Genomic DNA, 24,216 nt, shown 5'->3' with positions numbered 1-24,216 from the left:
CTGCTCTTCGTGGACTAATGTTATTAGTGGAGTCCCACAGGGTTCGGTGTTAGGTCCACTGTTGTTTTGTATATTTATCAGTGATATTGATGGAGGTATATCAGGCTTAATGTGGAAATCTGCAGATGATACAAAGGTTGGGAGGGTTGTTAATGACAGTAATGGCAGTATGCTACTACAACAGGATCTAGATAATTTTGGCAGATGGGCTAAGAAGTGGCAACTGAAGTTTAACTACTACTTGACAAATGCAAAGTACTGCATATGGGTAGAAGTAACCCCAGAGAAACGTACCAACTGTGTGGTACTACACTTAAGGTGGTAGAAAATGAAAAAGTCCTGGGAGTAATTGTGCAGTCAGATATGAAGTTTTCTGAGCAATGCAGACAGGCTGCGAGGGCAGGTCATGGGGTTTTGTCAATGATATATAGGAATTTTGCTAGCAGGGAGAAGGAGGTGATTGTCCCTCTGTATAAGGCAATGGTCAGGCCATGCCTTGAGTACTGCGTACAGGTCTGGAAGCCTCATTTTAGGAAGGATGTAGATTTACTTGAGCATGTACAGAGAAGGCCAACCAGATTGGTGAGGGGAATGAAGGGAGGATCCTCTTACCAAGAGAGGCTTAAGTTCTGCAAATTGCAGTGGCTGGAGACTAGGCACCAGCGCAGTGATCTGATTGAGGTATATAAGGCCTTGAATGGGTTGAGCACACTAAATTCTGATGGGATCCTTCCACTTGTTCAGATTACGAACCTAAGGGGGCATAAATTCAAATTAAGAAAAGACAGATGTAGAATAGATGTGTGGAAATTTTCCTTGAGCCAGCAGGTGATTAATTGCTGGAAAAAACTTCCATCTGTCATTGTGGAAGTTGACAGGTTGAATAAATTTAGGGAGGAACTGGACAGGCATTTGGAGGGAATGGTGTGATTTTTTTATTTTATTTTATTTATTTATTTATTTTTTTTTTTTGGCTGATGCTGCATAAGCTCATACAGTTGGTTTCTTGCATCACATGCCACTACTACTACTACTACAAACTTTCAACTGATAGCTTAAATAAATTCAAGGAGGGACTGGACAAACTTTTAGAGGGAACGAATGTGTGATATGTTTTTTTTTTTTTTTTTTTTGGCTGATGTTAAGCTTGCTTTTTTGCATCACATGCCTCTACTACTACTAATACTCAAGTTCCGATTGGTTACAAATTGGAGTGAACAGCAGTTCAAGAATATTCAATCAAAGAACTACATTCTGGATTTTATGCAATGTAATGGTAGCTGAGTGGTCAGGAGTGGGTGTGCAGTAGCACACGCTCTTTGAGTAGGCTGAGGTTCAAGCCCCTGACTGCTAAATACAGTTGATCTGCCAACCTGCACTGGACCAGCATGGCAGATTATGGTCCATTTCACTCAACATGAATCATTGAGGAGGCTTCCATCCTGCAGTGGATTAATAATGGCTGCAGTTTACCTATTTTAATGGTGAAATATTGGTGAATAAGCAGTATACTAACAAGAGATTGCTGTGCTATTAAAAACAAAATCTATAATTGTTGAAGATACTGCTGAAATGAAAGCCCGAGTGATGATATTATCAAGTGTTTTCATGGATTATATCCAAGAACTTTACAATTGCTAGAAAATATATGTTGTTACTTAGAGATACATTCACTCATTTTTGAGGATAAATAAATGATTCCAGAAACATTTTTCATGCACTAAATAATGTAAATTGTTGTCTATCTATATATAATGAACAGTATAAAGCATACTAATATACAGATATCCATATAGAGTTGAGTTACTCACCATGAGGGGATTTTTCATAGTGTGTGTGTGAATCACACACAACATAAATATCAACCAAAAAGAAAAAGACTGCACTGCTATCAATTTTTTTTTTTTTAATTCTTAGTAGGTTGCACTTTTCCCGAAATATTTTTATCTCAATTATTTATGATTAAGTAACAGAGGGATATCGATATCTTTAGTCTAGGACTACATATGCTAGAAACATTTGTACATCGCAAATAAATTATAAATTTAAGGAAGAATTATAAAATTTATTAGAGTAGATGGACAGATGAGGTGGGTAGTGTGTGAGTGTGTGGGTTTTTTTTGTTGATGCTATTTAAGCTTGCTTCCACGCATAATTTGCCACTGCTAATACTATTATGGCCATTTAACTGCAGTGCTGACAGCCTATTTTCATCAATATTGAGAGAAAAAAGAGGTTATTCAGATTTTTGTCCTAACACTGAAAAATCTATTTCCTTCTCATAATTAATTGGTACAGAATTTAAGATATTGTTCTCTTATCTACTCTCTTGCTGAAGCCTTCATATCATTATCTGTGTGAAAGAGCTTATCTTTTAGATCTCTCTAAAGGGATCAAAGGTATAGTACTTACACAGAAAGATCCAGGCCCTAGGGAGGATATCTTAGCACCTCTCAATGTCCAACGTAATTCTTGTTACTCTCATTATACAGGAGTGCATAGCATTGTGCAGTAATACAATTCAAGCAATCTACATGCCTTGAAGACCGATTTGTATATCACAAACAAACCATTTGTGAGGAACTGATGCTGACATTGCAAATCCATTCTGGCTTTGTGAAATCATGATTTGGCACTAGCCCCTTCCCCCACAACTACCCTGTCCCCCCCTCACTGCTGAAAGTAAAAGGAAGCAAACAGAAATCTACATGATTTGTATGTAAGAGAACATTCTTCTGGTCATTTGTAATGCATTAGGGCTCTTATGTTGTACACACCTTCCGATAATGTAAGTATCATACATTGTGGTGTACATCAGTGATGCTCAATCTTTTATGTTCAAGGATCACACTAGAAATTTTGTGAGAATCCACAGGCCATATTAAAAAAAAGATTTTGTTTAAACATACTGTTTTGCACCATAAGAGCTAAATAAAATACATGAGGCCTTTTTATGTTATACTTATTTAATACGGCTACTGTTTTATTTTCAAATCAAATGAAAACATTTCTTTTCCTTGCCAATCTATACGGAAATATTTATTTATTCTCTCACTGTTCATTAAATAAACAATGCTTGAAGACAACTGTTCTTTTTCACAAACTTATTTTCAAGCCAAAAGATTTTAGGGTGAACTGCAGAATGAAATAACCACATAAAAGCCGACCGGGCTAGCCGGGTGGGTAAAGTGCCTGCCTAGCAACCCAAAGGTCGTGGGTTCGAATCCCGCCTTGGGCTTAGATCAAAGTACTGCAAAAACCTTGGGAGGTGCATTATGGCCACAGAAGCCGATGCGCCAACAATACCAAAAAAAAACGCACATAAAAAAAAAAAAATTGACTAAACTTCAACATTTAAGCTTAATGATAAAAATTGATCAAATTTACATTTAATTATAAGTATTTCTATTAATAAAACAAAAAAAAATTATTATTTAAATATCTATAAGTGATTTTGGAGTACTTGCAGCTGTCATGTGTACATCAGGCTGTTGGAATGCATGCTTATAGTTGAACTGACTTGAAGTACACGATGTGTGAAGCTAAAATTTCCTATTTTGCCTCTAGGAAGTTTAATTTGACTAGTGATAACATAATTTTTAAAATTCTTTCTAGTGCCAGATAAAACCTTCTTGCAAGCCAGGCCCCTCCTGTAGGCTATAGTTTGGGCACAGGTGTACATGGTATTCACAATAACTCTCACTACTTTCATTATCACACAATGATCTGCCAGCATGAGATTACTGACCATCATAATTACTGCAATGCAGTCAAAAATGATATTATAACACATTTCAATATTTCACTCATTTGCATGAATCCAGCATGTACTTCACATGTGGGTGTACAAAACAGTTTGTTAAAAACAATTCATATAGTATATTCTGCATAACTACCATGCACCTATATATCTATCCCTATAAATCAATCTCAATATACAGGATGTCAGTATTGTTTAGACCAATTTAATTTCATTTAATATTTCTACTTTTCATGTGAACAAATGTTATATGTACGTGTGTGTGAGAACTATTACAGTTGAAGCTCTACTAGTACAATATATAAAAAATTCAACATTTTAAACAATGGCACAGTGTGTTGGCAGCTATTTGATTAAAACTACATAAACAGCATTTTATTACCTATTATAAAGAACTTATATAAAAATATTTAAGCTTATAAAAAAATACAACTTTCAAAATATATGTATTAAAAAAATAAACTTTTTATCCATAACAAGTTATTTTTTAAAGAAAGTGTCTGATCAGAAATAAGCAGTTGAACAGAATGGTTTTAATGCTTCAGGCATTTCATTAGCATACTTAAATTTTACCTCACAAGGTGGTGGTGCACTTCTATAACTTGGCACAATCTTGAATGTTACACTTCCTCTGGCTTCCCTCTAAAATCAGAATTTAAAAATTTGACTTTTCTACTTGTTTTGTTTTTTATAAATAACTAAAAAAGAAATGTTTTTTAGGCTTAAAAAAAAAAAAAAAAACTCCTTATCTACTTTATTCCTTTTCTTATGATACTATAGAAAATGTTCTGATACACTGTATAAGAAATGGCTACACTAATGAACCACAACTACACTCATCAGCCAAAAAATTTTGATCACCTATTGGGCCACCGTTTGACAATGGTAACTGAAATACCAACTGCAATATGAGCTGCCACAGTTTCTAGTTCATAACTGGATGCACCTAGATTGTATGTCAGAATTAAAAAGAATAGCTACTCCTCCATGGGCAGGAGGCTCTGCATTCCTATCTTGTCTATATATGATGTCATTTGCAAATTTTGGAAAAACTTGTGGTGACAAGAATGTTTCCTGTGGGCATACCTCTACGTGATAGAATGGAGCAAGTAAATTCCTTAAGTCATCAGAATGGCTGCTTAGTTCTCTGTCATTCCATTGTATGATATTGTGAATTATTTAGGTTTAGTTGTGGTAGATTCGTCTAACTGTTTTTTGTAAGCAGAAAGTTAAAAGTGATGAATCAAGTTGGAGTAGGATCTCCATCTTTTTTGGCCATGATTTGTTTGACACTGATTACCTTTTGATCACCGAATTCCGAACTAATTCCTCTTCAGAGACTGTAAGTAGGTTCCATTCTGTGCAGATCCCTTTAGAACAGTTCAGAGTATTGTGGGGAGTAATCAATACTGATAGTCCACTAAAAGTTATCTTTAACAGCTGCTCAGAATGTTTTGAGTTGACTGTTTCAATCAAGAAATTTCTGAATTGGATACAATTAACCATTTTTGGTAATCCCACAATGGATTCCAGATATTTCAGGATCATGAAGAGTGACAACTTGCCCACAGGTTGGGCAGATAGAGAATGTGTATTACCAGAAGACTGGAACATCATGGCTCTGTAATATCTGTTTGAAGCCTTTTTTTAGGATGATTAGAGTTGTGATTTGCATGAGATGACAATTCTTGAGCATGAAGGTTCTAATGGTGGAAGGGCATTGGTGTCCATGGTGGCCTCCTTTTTTGGTACTGAGGATTTGTCTTTACCACCCAGGTAACCAGCAATGCCATGGAGCAGTGCTACTGGTGACCAAGTGGTTGAAAGATTAGTTTGGTTAATAATGAGTATTCAGGCAACCCCCATATAACACGGTACTTATATAAGTTTCGGTCTAACATGGTTTGAGAATTGTGGGATATCTTGCATAACATGGTATTTTTGAGCTTTTGTGCTGGGAAAACCCTGCTATTATGTTAGATGTAATTTTCAACATTTCCATTCTTTTTGTGAATTCGAAATCCCTGCTGTTGACTCGCTAGTTGTTATCGCCTTTAGGGTATTTTTCTAAAGCACATTTCTGGAGGTCACTACCATAAAACAATTTGCAGTTTCTGGTTTATTGGACTTTTCTGTTCGTATAATCAATTATAAACGGGTAGTAAACTCTATCTTCTTGCATTTGCTATAATACCAAGGAATTTCGTGGGTTTTCACTTTATTGTTATGGTGAAATGTGTTTCCCCTTCCATGAAATATTCAATCATATAAAAAACATAAATAAATTTTCATAAACTCATTACTCCGTATCTCACTTGTGCGTATCGTGTATGTTGCTACTTGTGCATGTTGTGCTCTTTAATTAAATGAACATACATTATCTGATATGTAAGTATCACAATTTTTAAGGTAAGATGTTTGTTCAGTTATTACTAATTAAGTTACTACTATTATAAAAATAAAGTTAAAATATTAAGTTATTACTACTATAAAAATTAAGTTTCTGGTAACCTAATGCATTAGGGCTTAAAGCCTCAAGCTGTGAAAGAGATTAGACTGTATATTTTAGTGCAATTGCATCATTTATACACAGCTAAATACAAATTGGCAAATTTGCAATAGCAGCATCGTTTAAGTTACATCTCATGTGAATACCTTCACGACGAGTTGCCATGACATTGCACTACTTCGAATAAGTAATGCTTCACCCAAAGGAGAAGACTGTTGTTACTTATTCTCAGTGGATACCACCACCCAGACGGCACCGTTTCAGGGCTATTTGGCCCTCCTTCGGTGGGTGGGTAGGTACCCAAGTGATGTAATGATGGCAAAACAGTTGTGATGTAATGAAGATATACTTCACAACTGTTTTGCCATCATTACATCACTTGGGTACCTACCCACCCACCGAAGGAGGGCCAAATAGCCCTGAAACGGTGCCGTCTGGGTGGTGGTATCCACTGAGAATAAGTAACAGTCTCCTCCTTCACGTGAAGTGTTACTTATTCGAAGTAGTGCAATGTCATGGCAACTCGTCGTGAAGGTATTCACAATATGAGATGTAACTTAAACAATGCCGCTATTGCAAATTTGCTAATTTATATTTAGCTGTGTATAAATGATGCAATTGCACTAAAATACACAGTCTAATCTCTTTTGCAGCTTGAGGCTTTAAGCCCTAATGCATTGGAGTCTTAACTTATATCATACATCATCAGGTATCTCTCATATTGTGAAGTATACTTCACAACTGTTTTGCCATCATTACATCACTTGGGTACCTACCCACCCACAAAAGAAGGGCCAAATAGCCCTGAAACGGCACCAGGGGAAGCCTGTGATGTCCGGAGTTTCTAAGAATAGGCAACAACAGCCTTCTCCACTGGGGAAGCATTGCCTATTCGAGGAGTTTGAGTTTTTGAGTGATGTGAGTTGAAGGAGTTACTGTCCCTTTCATTCTTCTACACCGTTTCTTTTCCTCTTCCACTCCTACTATTACTTTCCCTCTACCTTTTTGCTTTTCTAAGTCTAATAGGGATAACTGGATAGTCGAGTTATTATCCCACACAAATACAAAACAGCCCTGAAACGATGCTGTCTGGGTGGTGGTATCCACTGAGAATAATTAACAACAGTCTTCTCCTTCAGGTGAAGCGTTACTTATTCGAAGTAGTGCAATGTCATGGCAACTCGTCGTGAAGGTATTCACAATATGAGATGTAACTTAAACGATGCCGCTATTGCAAATTTGCTAATTTATATTTAGTTGTGTATAAATGATGCAAATTCACTAAAATACACATAGTTTCTGATAATTATAAAAAAAAAAAGGTGTATTTTTGTTAGCTTTTGGAACATAACCCCCAATTTTGTACTGGTTCTTAGTCCCATATAATACTGTTTCGCATTACCCAAGATGTTGTAGGAACCAAACTACCATTTTTACAAGGGTTACCTGTAATATGAAAAAAAAAAAAAAAAAAAAGTTACTTCCTGAATTCTACTTGGGTCTTTTCAAGTAAAAAACTACTTTAAAAACTGAACAGATAATGAGAATAGAAGTTAAATTGAACTTTAAACACTAATCAAGAGCACTCTACAGATTGCACAAGAACGCCTGGCCACAAATCCCTGTATTTTATTTTGTTGGGAAATTCCTGTGTTATGTTTTGTGCTATTGAAGTTGTACTTGTTGAAAAATCTATATTTTAAAGTTTTATTACTATTGGATAGCACACAGGTCATTCAAACGTTGAAGTTTTGTTCCTACTACCACAGTTGTACTAGGTTAATACAATTTCTATTCAGCCATTAGAACAAGGCATTATATCCACCTTTAAAACTGATTCCATCAGAAAATCGTTACAATGGATTTTGGAAAAAATTGATTCCAAATCTATTGAAGTAATGGAGGCATGGAAATATTTCTCAATTGTGGACTGTATCAGAATCATAGCATTATCGCTGAAAGAAGTAAAACCGTCAATGTTAAATGCGTGTAGAAAAATGTATGGCCAGAGTCAGTTCATTCAGGAAATATGATTGAACGGGCAGAAAATGGAATTGGTGTGATAGTAGAACTCGCTATGTCAGTAGGAGGGAAAGGTTTTGATGATGTGACTACTGAAGCCCTCGTGGGTAGCATAGTTGATAGAATAACCCTCCTCCTCCCTACACCGGCTGGAAAAGATCGAAGAAAAGTCCCGTCGATGAAGGGAGGAATTTTTATTGGTCTTTTTCACATGGCCGAGTCAGTCAGGCTTGGGCAGCATGGTTTTTTCTCCTGGAAACTCGGGTTTTTCGTCCAGCAAAGCAGAAAATTGACCTCAGGACACACGCAATTTATAGACAATATACACACAGAGTAACATGGCCTTAGGCACTGATGCTCCTTAAAAAAAAAGAGAAAAAAAAAAAAAAAATGATTACTGAAGACGTTCAAGAATTACTGGTAAAAAAAGAAGCCGGCATAAAGGATTTGGTCAAATGGCACTGGAGGTAAAACCAAATCAATTCAGATAAATTCTAAACTTCCGAATTTTACACTAAAAAGCATAGGGGGAAGGCATAAAGTTAGCCTAGCAATTAGAATCTTCTTTTTTGAATGCAGATTCTAGAATGAAAGGAGCCCAAAGTTCAAAAGGGAGCTTCAAAAATGCTTAGTTCCATATGATGAAATTCACAAAGATTTATCAAGCAAAAGCAAACAAACCCAGATTACTGATTTTTAAAAGAGAGCAGAAGATATATGAAATCTAGAATGGTGTATTTTTGCTAGTTTTGTTAACATTTTGTTACCTTTTCACTCTTGGTTACTTTGCTTCCAAACAGCTGTTCAAATCGTAAAACTGCCCTACTATGGAATATTGTTCTCACATTTGGAGTGGTGCTCCCAAAATCTCTCTGAGGCTTCTAGATTCCATTCTAAAGAGTGTAGTTAGGTTAATTAATGACTCATCTCTAAAAGACTTTCTCCACTCCCTGCCTCACAGATGTTCTGTTTCTGCTGCACACCTTTTCTATAGATACTTCCACAGGCACTGTTCTTCGGGATTGGCATGTATAATTCCCATTCTCTCTTCCCAAGCAGTCCGAACATGTGCGGCAACCAGTCAACTGTCCAACTTAAAACTCACAGAACCCACTTTTCTTCTTCCTCATTTATTCATTCAACTTCCGTTGTCTGCAACAACTTTCCTTCATAATTATTTCCTGAAAATTCCAATCTGCAGTAATTCAACAAGTATCTTCTTCTGCCTTCTCAACCTTTAGCTCATGCATGGTACTAATTACTATATGTTCCAATAACCCTTATGTTTGGGGTTTTCATAAAAAAAAAAAAAAAAAAAAAAAAAATGCAATTCGTAGCTTTGCTTGATGCTACATAAGAAACGTTTTTGGTTACCACTTACAAAAAATACATCCAAACCATCACGGAATCTGTGGTCAAGGGTGCATTGATTCTGGGATCAAAGCTACAGCATGTGGCTCCGTATTTCCGAACCTCTTTGCTGCACATTAATTTGTGAAATAATTCCCCCCCCCCCCCCCTTTTAATATTTGAATTCCTATAGTCACACAGATTAGTTTATTTTTGTATTTAGATAAATATTTGGAAAGCTTAATATTCCGATAACCTTTGCTATCGATATTTTGGGGGGGGGGGGGACTTTGTAATTTCGTTGGGTAGATTAAATTTAATTTCTCTAGTGCTTAAAAGTTTTGTCAGCAGTATAATTTCTGTAACACTTTGTTAATTTTAATTCGGTAGTATACTGAAAGATTAAATTTGTAAAGTATTTGGAAAGCTACAACTTAATATTCAGACAGTCTTTGTTATCAATATTTTAGCAGGAATTTCATAACTTTTGTTTGGCAGCTTAAATTTAACTTCTTTCATGATTTAAATTTTGTTAACAGATTAATTTCTGCAATATTTTTAACATAAATTCTATAATATATTGTAAATTTAGATTTCATAATCTTTCTAAAGCTTATCTTACTTAAATTATGGTTGCTACAAGATCCACTTAAAATACGAAGTCCAGGGACATCGGGACTCAAACAGAAATGCTTACGGGCATTTCCAGTATATCACGACTTCTTCATTTGAAATGTATTCTAAGGCTGGTCTAGCAGATGGATCTAGCTCATCTGGTTGTTGTTGTTGTTTGGTTTTTAGGAGCATTAGCAACTAAGGCCATATTGCTCCGAGGATATGCGGTGGTCATTCCCTGACCTTTCCGCATACTCCGTATTTGGTGGCTCACGGGCTCGAACCCTGGTCTAATCAAGAAGCATGTGCTATGCACTGCTGCTCCTGCCCACCTGGCTATGGAGGCACCTAGCTCATCTGGTGATTCTTTTCTTTGCAATCGATGTAAGGAATGTAACAATTTCAAATTACAACCTGGTGCATTATGAAAAGAATTTGAGTCACTGAAGAAACAAGTGCTTGCCCTAGAAACAAATGTAACTGCGAGCTTGTCAGGAACTCTATCTCCTGACCTGTCAAGTGATGCACCCCTGATTCGGGTCCTAGAAAAGAATAGTCAAGTGCACATTGCTCTGGTTGAAGGCAATTTAGTTTTATTGGGAAACTGTATTGTCAAAAAAATTTTTTGCAATAAAGATCCAAAACCAGATTGTTTGCGCCAGGAGCAACAATTGATGATGTTACCAATAGATTTTAAGCAAGATAAAGAGAGAATTATTATTAATATTAATTATTATTAATATAAATTAAACGTATGTGACCTGCCCATCTGTTAGATAAACATAGATATGACTATGCTGAAAAAATGCCGTGAGTTAGATCTGAATGTCTATGTGTCTGCAATTCTGCCCAGATACAATAGGAGGGATTATATGCTGAAAGCCTTGTGGATACACTCGAGGGAATCAGCATGGCCCGCATTTGTAGGTAAAAGGAATCTATTTTTTAGAGATGGTATTCATTGGAACGGTGGTGGTGGGGCAAGGATTTTTGCCAGTATCATTGAGGATACCTCAATATGATGATATGGTTCAAAGTAATGCTTGCATTCACCTCATGAATTCTTGTTTTTTGCCACAACAGCCAATGTTGATAAGATGTTATGAGGATAGCAACGTTTCAAATGAGGGGGAAGTAAAGCTCGGGATACAAACCTAAATAAATTCAAGGGATGCACAAGGGTAGTAAACTATAACAGATTACTCAATCTCAACCGTGTCTACAGTAATGGCATTAAAATGGCCGAATTTGATAATGTATTTAGGAAAGATAGAAGGAGTGGAGGGGGTCATGCTTCTTATCAAAAACAGTGTTGGGTGCAAAAAGGTCTTTTGCTGAGTCTGAAGTTAGGTCTTCCAGCATAGAAGCTGTGTGGTGTGAGTTAGTTGGAAGCAAAGGAACAATGAGCGTGGTAGAACAATGACATCAGAATATTGTGAAGAATATGATGTCTTTACATGCAGAGGGAATGAGCAAGCAAGTGTGAATGTCTTATTATGGGTGACTTTAATCTGTCCCAGATTGATTTGAATAAGTGGGAGGGAAACTTATCATGGGGAAAAATTTTTTTTAATAAATTTTATGATTATTATTTGTACCAGCACGTTAGAGAAAGTACTATGGGTGAGAATATTCTTGTTCTCTTATCATTACTAACAAATCAGATGACATCACAGGGCATAAATATAGGAACCATTGTCAGGAAGTGATCATGCAATTGTCAACTGGAAGATGAAGAAAGATGTTGCAGTAGTTAAAAGGTACTATATGGCATATGTGAATTGTAAACAGATGCCATATAGCATCTGGGTGGATTGCTGAGAAATATTACATTTGGATTATGGAATACTTAAAAAGCAAAAATCACAGATGCCATGAATACATACATACCTTTAAGAAAATATTGCAGAAGGAGGATGCCTAAATGGATGACTGTGGAGCTGGCTGGTCAAATAAAGCAGAAAAAGATAGCATAGGTCAGTTACAGAGCAATGAAAGTACTGAAACCTATAACAGATGCAAGTTGATCTGTAATAGTACCACAAATAAGGTCAGGGAGGCTAAGGTTATGTATGAGAGAGCACTGGCTAAGAGAGCAAAGAATGGGGACAAGGAATTTTTCATGGAAAAGGAATTTGGGCAAAGGTAAAGAAAGCCCACACGAGAAGCACGCAAAAGTTCGATGAAATTTACTGGTAAAAGTACTTTGCCATAACGGCATTTGTATTGTTGCTCGCTCAGTAAACATACAGTGGGTGTTATTGGTCAGAAATAGAAATTGAATCTCATGGGAGATTGAAATCCTCCCAAAGTGGAGGGGGTAACCTGACTTTTTTCTTTAGAATCACTGGTGGACTAGTGGATAAATTGTTTATTAAGAAAAAAAAAAAGGCAAAGGTAAAGGAAGCCCACACGACAAGCATGGCAAACTTTGAAAAAGTTTGCCAGTGAAACTACATTACGAACACTTTTTACGACGCCAGAACTTCCAATATGACTCTGTTCGTGATTCAATTAGTTAATTCATTTAGTGATTCTAAAGAAAAAAGGTCAGGTTACCCCCTCTAACTTTTGGGAGGGTTTCAAGCTCCAGTGGGATTCAACTTAAATTCTAGACCGATAACACCCACCGTCTGTTTACTGAGCGAGCAACAATACAAATGCCGTTATGGCAAAGTACTTTTACCGGTAAATTTCATTGAACTTTTGCATGCTTCTAGTGTGGGCTTTCTTTACCTCAGCTGGAATTTGTAGCAAATCTGTGATCTGGAACAAGAGCCTAATCCACTTCACTGAGCAGATTGGACTTTTGTTCCAGATCATAGCCAACAATTCAACACCAATAATGATGGAAGAAACAGTGTGAGTCAGCAACAGCAGCATGGTGCTGAACATTCCAACATGCAAGGACATCAAGAAGAACCAACCATGGAAGCCAATACCAAATGTTGTTGACCAAACGGACAAGAGAAGGATCCAATGCACTTATCCAGTGGAATAGATGTGGAGCAACTGACCAGGCAGTACAATACAAGGATTGCATGACCCATTTCAAATTGGACTCTGCATTGGATGCTAGCACTGTTAGGCTATCACAGCTGACAGCTCACTTAAGTATCCCTAATGATGGCCCATCAAAAGCAAAAGTACCTATAATGGGCACAGGAGTGGAGCCACAATGGACGACCAGAAACAAACTGTCTAGTCCGATGAATCACACTCCAACTATATCATTTGGGCAGATAGGTGTGGTTGAGTTGTACTCAACATGTGGTTCTTGAATCTCAGCGAATGAAGCTGGTAATACAGGTTGGGGAGGCAACATAATACCTATAGGAGGTCTGGAGCATTATGGGATGGAAGAAGCTGGGCACTCTAGTATCTACTGATCGGTGCCCCACTGGAGACTACTAGAAGTTATCATTTCTGATCATGTCACCTGTTTATAGTGACCATCTGCACAGACTACCAAGGTGTCTTTCACCAATACAATGTGGGATGGATCAACAAGCATTCTGTAAGTTCTCCATCCTTCCACCGCCACAAAACACCCAATCACAGCCCAGTGGAACATGTTTAGGCCATCACAGCTTGGTGACAGTTATCCAGCAACATGGTTGGTATGGATTAACATACCTGTGAACATCCTCCAGCACCTTATAGTGTCTATGCCAGAACATATGCAGGTCATGTTGTGAACTAAAGGTGGTGCAAAGAAGTATTAGGCAAGCAGTCCTAATGGAAAGCACTCACAGTGTATGGATAAGTATAGTGCAATTGTAAGACAAATGCCAGAAAAATGATTGTATTCCATATTGGATTACATTAGTTATGTCTCATATTTTTCTGAAGCCTATGATATTTTAAATTTTAATATAAAATAAAAGAAAGCAGAAATTCAATAATTCTTAATACAGAACATCCATGCTTATTTAAATTTTAAAAACAAACTGTATCTTCCAAACTCAATATAAGAGCATTTTCAGTATGCATATTATTTTCAAAGGTATTAGAAATTATTTCTGCAAATGATTAAGAAGGCTTCGGTTCAAGGAAAATAATATTGATAAGCGACATTCTCTGAGGTAGGCTGAGAAATCTTAAAAGTGAAAAAAGCATTGTAATCTGCAGAATGCTCTCTTTTTAAGTTTCATATCTTAATGATACACAAAACAAGTTAACCTATATCTTAACTTAATATTATTAATTTTTGTTAATACGATATATTTAACACTGTATGTGTAATTACATATTTAAATAAGTTTAAGTAAATATATTAATGAAGTCAATAATTAACAACTTTAGCAGCTGAAGTACATACTGTGTTATATTTCAGGCACATTCAATTTTTTTTTCATAAATTAATACATTTTTGTAATTAATTTTATTTAATTATTGTTATCTAAGCATTCTAATTAGATAAGTTATGAACTTTAATGGAAATCCTTTGCATATAAACCAAGACATGTTCAAAAAATAAATAACTGAAGGTATATAAATTTAAAAAAAAAAAGTTGGATTTTGGTTTGTCTGATTTTAGTAAAATTTGGAAAGTCCTTTTAGAAGCTATTGCAAATGCAAAAGCTTTTAAAAAACTCATGCCACACAAACAGCACAATGTACTCATGGCATGGATTTTTTAGAAGCATGCCACACATACATTTCATTGTTTATCCGTGAAAAGAATTCTAGAAGATAAGCCTTACTTCAGAAACCCTGCAAATAAAATGAAAGGTGTAAAAATGTCCATTTTAGATCAGAAAGATCTAATATGAACATTTATTTCAATAGAAGTTAATCATGATCCAAAAAATACATACCAGCATTTTTTGTAAGTTTTCAACAGATTGGTTGGCCACACTAACACCATTTATTTCTTTGATTTCATCACCTACATGCAGTGTTGCTGTAACAAATATACAATAAACAAACAAGTTAAGCACTTTACATTAGATGAAAATATATTGTAAAATTATCACAATAATTTTGTGAGTGACTTTAGGTTGAGATAGCCATTATATTTTTAAAGAGGAAAAGAAGATAATAATAATAAGTGCATGTGGTAAAGGAATATGAAGATATCTAGAAGTACAAATATGGTTAGGTCAGAGGTTCTCAAAGTGCGTAGTGTGCTCCTGGAAGCGAGTGTACACTTGATTTTTTTTTTTTTTTTTTTGGATATGCATGTGTTGTTTGTATGAGCACTTTTTAACAAAGTGTGGATGAACCATCCCAGGTACAAAGCATATTTTATTTTGATCTTTAAGATTAAATGTATTGAGGTATATACTGTCCAGTCAAAACATTATTACCACTCTCATACTTTAGCAATTGGCCATTCCTCCCAGCATGGTAGTACACAGTCCATATGAAACACCTGATTAACATGGGCAAAGGGACATAATCTGATGGTCTTTGTAAAAGGGACAATTATTTGATACTGGCAAAGAGTGGCTGTATTATGGAAACTATGAATTTTGCAAGCTGTTTGTGGAGTACTGTAGTTAAAGTGTTCCAAGAGCTGTTGGTGAGTGCACAGGGCAGCAGTCACCAGAATAATAGTGGATACCTACACACCATTGATGGTCACAATGAACATGGGCTGTGTCACATTTTGCAAGCCAACAGAGAGAAAGCAGTGAAAAAAAAAAAAAAAAAAAAAAAAAGGCTAATTACAGACTTTAAGAGGGGATGACCTGTGATGTTGCCAAGACCATGATCCAAAGAGCCCTCCTCCGTATGCACCACTGGAGTAGGTGCCATAAATCTCTGGAATTATGTCAAGATATCTAATGCTTACAGCCACCTAAAACCAAGTATGCCTAAAGTTTTCACCCAAACAGCATCACTGGACTACTGATGACTGGAAAAAAAAGTTGTTGCTTATTTTGTAATGAATCGCATTTCCTGCTATGCTGCATGGATGGTAGTTGGACAGTATGGCAACAAACTACAGAGAGGAATTACTCTGATGTCCCTGAAACAGGCAGGTGGCATTTGGTATTGGGAATGTTTTCCTGAGAATTTCTTGGAGCCCTCATATTCCTAGACTGCACTCTGAATGCTAAAAACTACCTATCCATTGTAGCTGATTAGGTACACCCCTTCATGGTACCTCTCTTCCCAGATGGCATGGGTGTGTTCCAGCAGGATGATGTTCCCTGTCACACAGCCAGTTGGAGAGTGGTTTGCCAAGCATGAAGGCAACTGCCAAGTGTTACCTTGGCTGTTGAATTCACCAGATATGAATCCCACAGAACATCTCTGGAATTATGTAAATCAACAGATCTGACATTTGAATCTTCCACCACGGACTATTACAGATTTATGAGATGCAATTCTAGCAACATGGTACAACATGCCTCTTGCAACGTTCAGAGGCTTTATAGAGTACACGTCTTGCCATGTGGAAGCGGTGCTGATGATAAGAGGAGGACATACCCACCATTAGGTAGGTGGTCATACTGTTATGACTGCACAGTTTATATTAATTTATAAAAGTATGTATACTCAGCCAAATTTTATGCCAAATCTGTTTACTTTCACTTGTTCTGGAAGAAGGAGGGGGGTGTATTTAATGAAATATTTTAAGAGGAGCACAAAGTATTAAAGTCTAGGAACCTCTAGGTTAGATGTTCGTCAATTGGAATTCAAATTAGAGAGCACTTAGAAACATGCAGAATGTTTTAGATTTTAAATGAAAATTAAGACATATTTAGCTAATATAAATGGATGATTCAGTTATAATATCTAAAAACTATGCCAAAAGTCAAAAATAAGTGAAATTCTCTGCTGTATTTTGTTTCAGGTTAATTTTTCATAACTGTCTTAAACCATTTCCCAGTATTTTCAGTTGAACAATCCCTGCAACAAGTGCCCTTCATACTAGGACATGTCCTACCTTTATTATTTTTTATCATATTCTTTATTTTATTCTTTTCCTATAAAAAGGTTAAAGCTCAAGGGTTCCTAGTTATGAAATTTACAATTATAATTACTTAGGAACTTCTTTGACGATAACTCACTTCTTCATTCTGTTTGCATTTAAATTTCCAAGTGATGAAATTTTAAATTATTTAAATAGTTTTAATATTCTTATTTGAAAACAAACACACAGACTTAAATTTTCACAAATACAGTATTTGTACTGGAACCGTAATAACAAAACCAGTGACACATACATGTGGTCACGCACATAAATCTTAAACTTATTGGTCAAAGCGAGAGTGTAGTAGCCCACACTCTTTGAGTAGATGGGGGTTCAAGCCAACAAATGCTAAATACAATGAATAATTGTATTCATAATTTACCATAAATTCCTCTGACCTGGTAGCCATGCTGGAATATAAACAGAACATATTAAATAATGATTATAAACTTTGCAGTATGGAAGCACTCATCATAATGGAATATAAACTAGAATATCCATACACATTAAATGCCAGACCCAAGGTAGATTTTCCTTGTATCAGGTGCTTGACAAAATTAAGTTTTCAACCAACCAATTAGAGATGAGCTCTTTATGTGCTGAGATTGTTCCTAATATTTAAATCCTTATCTCCTACATGTGTATTATCTTTATCTAACACAGCAATTGACAATGGCTTACCAAAAAGACTAGTACTCTTCTTGCCATTACATTTTAAACAGTTACTTTCTTTAGTTTTGTGTTTTATGGCCAACATTAGCAATTTTTGGTTTGGCACAGTCAAAAACGGACTTCTTCAATGCAATATAATAATTTATATTTTATAATAGCAATATAATAATTTATGACAACTGTACAATATAATAAAATGTAGGGAATACATAATAATGATAGGCAATACAAAATAGCTAATTGTTTTATGGAAGCTCCTATGTTCTAAAGTTAACATAAAAATAATTACAATAGTAATTATACACTGGTGTTCAAAGAAAGTGCATCACCTCTTAAAATTGTTGTTGTTGTTGTTGTTGTTGTATTGGGGTTTTTTGGCACAAGGGCCTCTTGGGCCATATTGTGCCTATTCAGGATTTGTTTGTCACTTTGATCACAGTCTATCATACAGATTTATGTGCTTCAAATAAGTAAACAGTTCCTCGAAATTTGCTTCATTGCCAAGAATATCAAATAACGTTAATGGTTCCTTTAAGTTGGACAGGGAGCTAAAGCTTGATTTTCTGACTGTTGAAAGTTGGGGACATTCTATGAGGATGTGTTTTATTGTGAGCTGCGACTGACAGAAGAAACACTGAGGAGGATTCTCTCCCATAAGCAAAAACAGGTGAGTTGGGTGCGAATGGCCGATGCGGAGCCTTGCTAGAATCACTTCTTGTCGCCTGCTTCTCCTGGAACTAGATGTCCACAGTTGTGGCTCTTTTTTTATCTGCAGTAATTTATTATTGGTTTGAGTTTTCCAAAGGAGAGACCATTGTTTCCTGCATGTTGTTTTAATGACAGATTTGTGATCGGTGTAGGGAACTTTTATTTGTCTGGAAGATCCAGCGTCGGGATGCTTTGCAGCAGCATCCGCATGTTCATTGCCTGAGATGCCAACATGACCAGGGATCCAGCAGAAGGTAACCTTCTGATTGACTGTTTCATTGTGAAATAACTTAGATCGGATCTCTTTAAGAATGGGGTGAGAGGGACAAAAAGTAGATTGAATGGCAGTGATAGCGCTTAAGGAGTCTGAATATATCAAGGATTCCTTGATATGGTACTTGTTTATATTATCTAGAGCCAGTTTTATTGCGAATAATTCTGCAGTATAAATACTGCATTCAGTGGGAAGGGAAACAGCTACTGAGAAGTTGGAGGAGACTGCTGCAGCACCTACAGCTGTATCCGTTTTGGAGCCATCAGTATAGATATGTACTTTTGCTGAGTTTTCCAAGGAATGCGATTTATGGAGCTGTTCAAAATTTGTATTAGCCAGGGATGTCTTCCCCCATCTTAAAAAGAAATTGTCACAGAGAGGTACGAATTCAGTCCAGGGAGGTTCGGGAGTACCACGGTCTTGGAAGACATTCTGAAAATTAATGTTCCAACTGATCATGAGCTCTTGCAGTCGAAGCCCTGCTGGGCGATTCTCATTAGGTTTATTTTGATATAGCATGGTGTATTTAGGGTCGAACAAGTGCTGCCAGCTAGGATGTGATGGAATACTCTTAATCTTTAGTGCATAGTTACATAATAAGGATTTTCTCCTTAGGTGCAGTGGAGGTTCATTTGCCTCAATATACAGGCTATGGATCGGAGATGTTCTAAAGGCTCCCACAGCTATCCTAAGGGCACTATGCTGTATGGTGTTCAGTCGTAATAGGGAACTGTTCCTAGCGGAGTCATAGACAGGTGATCCATAATCTAAGCGTGATCTTATTAAAGCTCTATAGAGATGGAGAAGAGAGCTTCTGTCAGCACCCCAGGACATGGCGGAAACGGCTCTTAGGATGTTCAGTTTTTTAAGACACGTGGTTCGAAGGTAAGATATATGGGAAGCAAAATTAAGTTTATTATCTAAATGTAGCCCCAACAGACGAAAATTGTTAGTGACAGGTATCAGGCTGTTTTTTAAAAATATTTCTGGATCCGGGTGGAGTTTTCGTTTTTTACAAAAGTGAATTGCAGTGGATTTTTTTTCGGCTAAAGAATAACCATTCCGCAGTGCCCATGATTCTATTTTAGCTATGGAAATTTGAAGTTGTCTTTCAATGATGTTCATAGTTTGGGATTGACAGGAGATAATGAGGTCATCGGCAAACATATAGGATTCTACTGTATTTGGTACTTCCCGTGTCATGTTTGTAATTCTTACTGCAAATAATGTTGGACTTAGAATAGAACCCTGCGGTACACCCTCCTCTTGTTCAAATGATTTGGATAAATTGTTCATATACCTTACCTGAAACGTTCTGTTGCATAGAAAATTTTGTATGAATTGAGGTAACTGACCTCTCAAGCCGAAAGAATGGAGATCTTTTAGTACACCATATCGCCAGGTGGTATCGAAGGCTTTCTCGATATCGAGATTAATCATGACTAGATGTTCTCTCCTTATAAAGGCATTTCGGATGTTTGCCTCAGCTTTTATCATCACATCTAGCGTGGACCGGTTCTTTCGAAATCCATACTGGCTGCTGTTTAGTAAGTTATTTGCTTCCAGGAACCACGTTAGCCGCCTGTGAACCATTTTTTCAAGGACTTTTCCTAGACAACTAGTCAGTGATATTGGCCTGTAGTTATGCGGAAAGGTACGATCCTTTCCTGGCTTCGGGAAGGCTAGAACAATTGAGTGACGCCAGGAGAGTGGGTAGGTATTTTCTAAGAAAATACGGTTGTAATATTTTAACAATGTTGTTTTTGCTCTGTTGTCAAGTTGCTTTAACATTATATAATAGACCCCATCTGGACCAGCAGCACTATTTGGTGTTTTATTTAGTGCCCCTACTAATTCTGCTAATGTGAATGGATGGTTGTATGGATGTGAAACTGCCGTGGAAAAATTAATCTTACGCTTTTCTGCAGATTCTTTAATTCTTTGAAAGGTTGGGTTAAAGGTGGATATTGCTGATATGCTGGCAAATGATTCAGCTAAGGCATTTGCTATTTCTGCTGGTGATGACAATTCCTTCCCTTCCCAATTTAGTATTGTAGCTGGGGACTGGACATATTTGCCATTGAGCGTTTGAATTTTCCTCCAAATGATTCTACTATCTGTGTCCTTATTTATACTTGAGGAGAAGCTGATCCAGGCTTCTTTCTTTGCATTTCTTCTTATTTTGCGGAACTTGGCTCTTAGTCTTTTGAAGTTAATTAGGTTACTAGTTGTGGGGAATTTACGAAATAAATTCCAAGATCTGTTTTTTTCCCGTTTCGCATGCGTACAATCTTGGTTCCACCAGTAGTTACTGTGTTTCCGTTTCCCTGGTAAAGATTTTGGTATTGCAATGGTGGCAGCTAGTAATATTTGAGTAGTAATGTGTTCCGTGACATTTTCTATGGTCTGAGATTGTATAATTTTATCATCTAATTGAACATGAGAGGCATATTCACTCCAGTGTGCCCTACGGAATATCCAAATGGAGCGACGTGGGGAAGGGGAGTTTGCTCGTGTTTGGAGTTTGCAGAGGATTGGCAGGTGATCACTGTTCATTGGATTGTTAAGAACAGACCACTCCATAATAGTATATAAGGAGGGAGAACAGATTGAGAGGTCTATTGAACTCATGGATCCAGTCGAAAAATGAATGTAGGTTGGCTCGCCAGTATTTAAAATGGTGAGTTGATAAGCATCAAGAAAGGATTCTATTAGCTTACCTCTCTTGTCAATTGTTGGAGATCCCCACAGCGAATGATGTGCATTGAAGTCTCCGAGCAAGCAGAACGGAGATGGTAGCTGGTCTATTAGATTTTCTAGGTCGTCTGAAGTGAATAAGAAATTAGGAGAGATATATATTGACGCTATTGTAAGAGTGATGCCAATTTCAATACGCACTGCCACTGCTTCAAAAGGGGTCTGAAGAGCAATATGTTTCGATGGAACGTTGTTTCTAACAAGAATTGCCACTCCTCCACAGGCTGGCGAGTCTATTCTCCTATCTCGTCTGAAGATGGTGTAATTTTTAATGGTGGGACACACTCGTGCATTTAAGTAGGTTTCCTGTAGGGCTATGCCTGCTAGATCATACCGGTCGATGAGATCATATAAATCGTCTTTTGTATTGCGAAAGCCTCTACAATTCCATTGGAGGAATCTTTCCATTAAGTGGTTTTGTTGTTTATTTTTGTTTCTGACTGCTTTTTAGTTGAAACTTGCTTAGATCGATCCAATTTCCCTTTCTCTTTTTTTGGAAAGTAGGGACGTGTGACATCCATCTCATCAGTCGCATGCAGTTCTAATATACCATCATCTGATTCATTGCGTTGGTCAACATCCATGCCCGTAGCTACTGGTGGGTTCAGAACTTTAGTTTCTGCCACTTTTGGTTTTGCTGTTTGAGGCACGTCGGTTGGAATGGTAATTGGGGTGTTACTGGCTTGTTCAATTTTTTGTTGAGGAGGACACTGTTTGGAAGCAGAGAGCAAAGAACGTGCCCAATCAGAGATGGATAGATTTGGAGGAACTGTAACATCTGTTTGAATACCTACTGACTGAAATTTTTTAGCAGCAGTGGCATATGTACGCTTTGGTTCTGTTTTGAGTATTTCTCTTCTTGCCTCTGAGTATGTGACTTTATTCTCGACTTTATATTTTTGGATTTTTTTCCCTTGTTTCCATAATTCGCATATTTTCGAAAAAGCCGGATGATTACCTTTACAGTTTGGGCATTGAGAAGTAGCAGAGCATTCGGATTGATTATGATCCTTTGATCCACAGTTTGGACATATTGCCTCACCTCTACATGCAGTTTGGGAGTGTCCGTATTTTTGGCACTTATAGCACCTGATTGGATTCGGGATATAAGGACGCACACGGCAATGAAGATAGCCGGCTTTAACAGATGTTGGTAGGATAGGAGAACTAAAAGTGAGGATTATACTCCTTGTGGGGACAAGGATACCATCTTTCCGAGTCAGAATTCTCCTTGCTTGGATTACTTTTTGTTCTCGAAGTTCTTGGACTATTTCCTCTTCTGATACATTTAACAGGTCCCATTCTGCAATTACCCCCTTCGAGGAGTTTAGGGTGGCATGGGGAGTGACCTTTATTGATTGTCCACCAAAGGTAGTCAGCTTTAATAATTTTGCAGAATGTTGAGAGTTACTAGTCTCTACAAGAATATCCCCGGACTGAAGTCGCCTTACCGTTTTCGGTGAGCCTGCAGCAGACTCAATACATTTTTGTATAAGGAACGGCGATAACTTACTCAGAGGCTGCTCTGAGAGAGAGTGTAGAATGAGGAATGATGGTATCTCCTCATGAGGGGTTGTTCTCAACCTCTTGGGTTGAGAGAAGTCATTATCGTTATCATTTATGTTCTCTCGTCTTGAGCTCAATGGCTCTAAAGGTGGATACATATTTTTATCCATCTTTGCTCCTTTCAGCCCTGGGAGAGTGGATTTCTTCTCCCAGGTTACCGGCCCCGCCACGGGGAGGCAGGAGCAGTGCCGCTAGAGTGACCAAGCGGTATAAAAGTTAGTACGTTAATTTAAGGAAAAAAGAAGAAAGGTGGTTTTTCCTTTCTTAAACTAGCTTACGATTTGTAAGACTAAGTTGCCTAATAATAGGAAAGTAAGAAAACTTTTATAACTGAAACAGAACTATATCTTTGAGAAGACGCTCTAATAATCACTCAGGAAATTGCTTGATCACTATAACGCTTGGCACCCGGGGCCCTTAAAATTGTAATTGCCATCCAAATAACATAAGTATATGGCAATATTTCTTACAGATTGCATCAGATAAGATTGACACACATAGGTGATGATGTAATATTGCATCAGCTGTTACTTTCAGCTATATAAGTGCACTCTGCACTCTCCTTGCTTGTCTCGGGATGGCGAGTTATGTGCAGTTGACATCACGAAGAAAGAGTACTATTGTTGCTTTACGTGAGGAAAGATGTTCTTCCGGTCATATTGCTTATAGAGTGTCTTGAAATCAGTCGAAAGTGAGTAGATTTATTTCCAAACTCAAGAATACTGGTTCTGCTGATAGGAAAAAAGGAACCGGATGCAAAAGAGTCTCTATAACAAAACATGACTATGTTTCAAAGCATTTTGTGCCTTAAAAACCATAAAGCTGAAAAGAGAATGGGAAGAACATACAGGAGTGATAGCAAGTGCAGTAACAGTCACAATACACCTTTTCAAATATGGACTGGTAGCCCATTGTCCTAAGAAGAAGCCCCTCCTCACACAAAAAATGAAAAAGGTCTGATTAATTTGGTGTAAGGAGCATGTCAAATGGACCCCTGAGCAGTGGAAGTCAGTTATTTTTTTGGATGAGAAGAAATTCAACCTGCATGGCTCTGA

The 24,216-nt window shown here is 37.1% G+C and overlaps 1 protein-coding gene across 7 annotated transcripts in view; it reads right to left on the bottom strand.

Annotated features, from left to right (window-relative positions):
• Positions 1 to 24,216, bottom strand: part of LOC150084231 (peripheral plasma membrane protein CASK-like) — a 1,403,586-nt gene that overhangs the window by 103,661 nt on the left and 1,275,709 nt on the right. For all 7 annotated transcript variants that reach the window (XM_090375948.1, XM_090375952.1, XM_090375953.1 and 4 more), the window contains 2 exons: positions 15,077 to 15,162; positions 4,334 to 4,402 (listed from right to left, as the gene is read on the bottom strand). In XM_090375948.1, coding sequence (XP_090232074.1) covers positions 4,334 to 4,402; positions 15,077 to 15,162 — 155 coding nt within the window. The remainder of the gene's footprint in view (positions 1 to 4,333; positions 4,403 to 15,076; positions 15,163 to 24,216) is intronic.

The sequence above is a fragment of the Mastigoproctus giganteus genome, chromosome 6 (assembly GCF_048544385.1).
Source record: "Mastigoproctus giganteus isolate SK-2022 chromosome 6, ASM4854438v1, whole genome shotgun sequence".
NCBI classification, from domain to species: Eukaryota; Metazoa; Arthropoda; class Arachnida; order Uropygi; family Thelyphonidae; genus Mastigoproctus; species Mastigoproctus giganteus.
The sequence above is the reverse complement of the archived record's forward strand: the minus strand, read 5'-3'. Positions and strand labels throughout refer to the sequence as shown.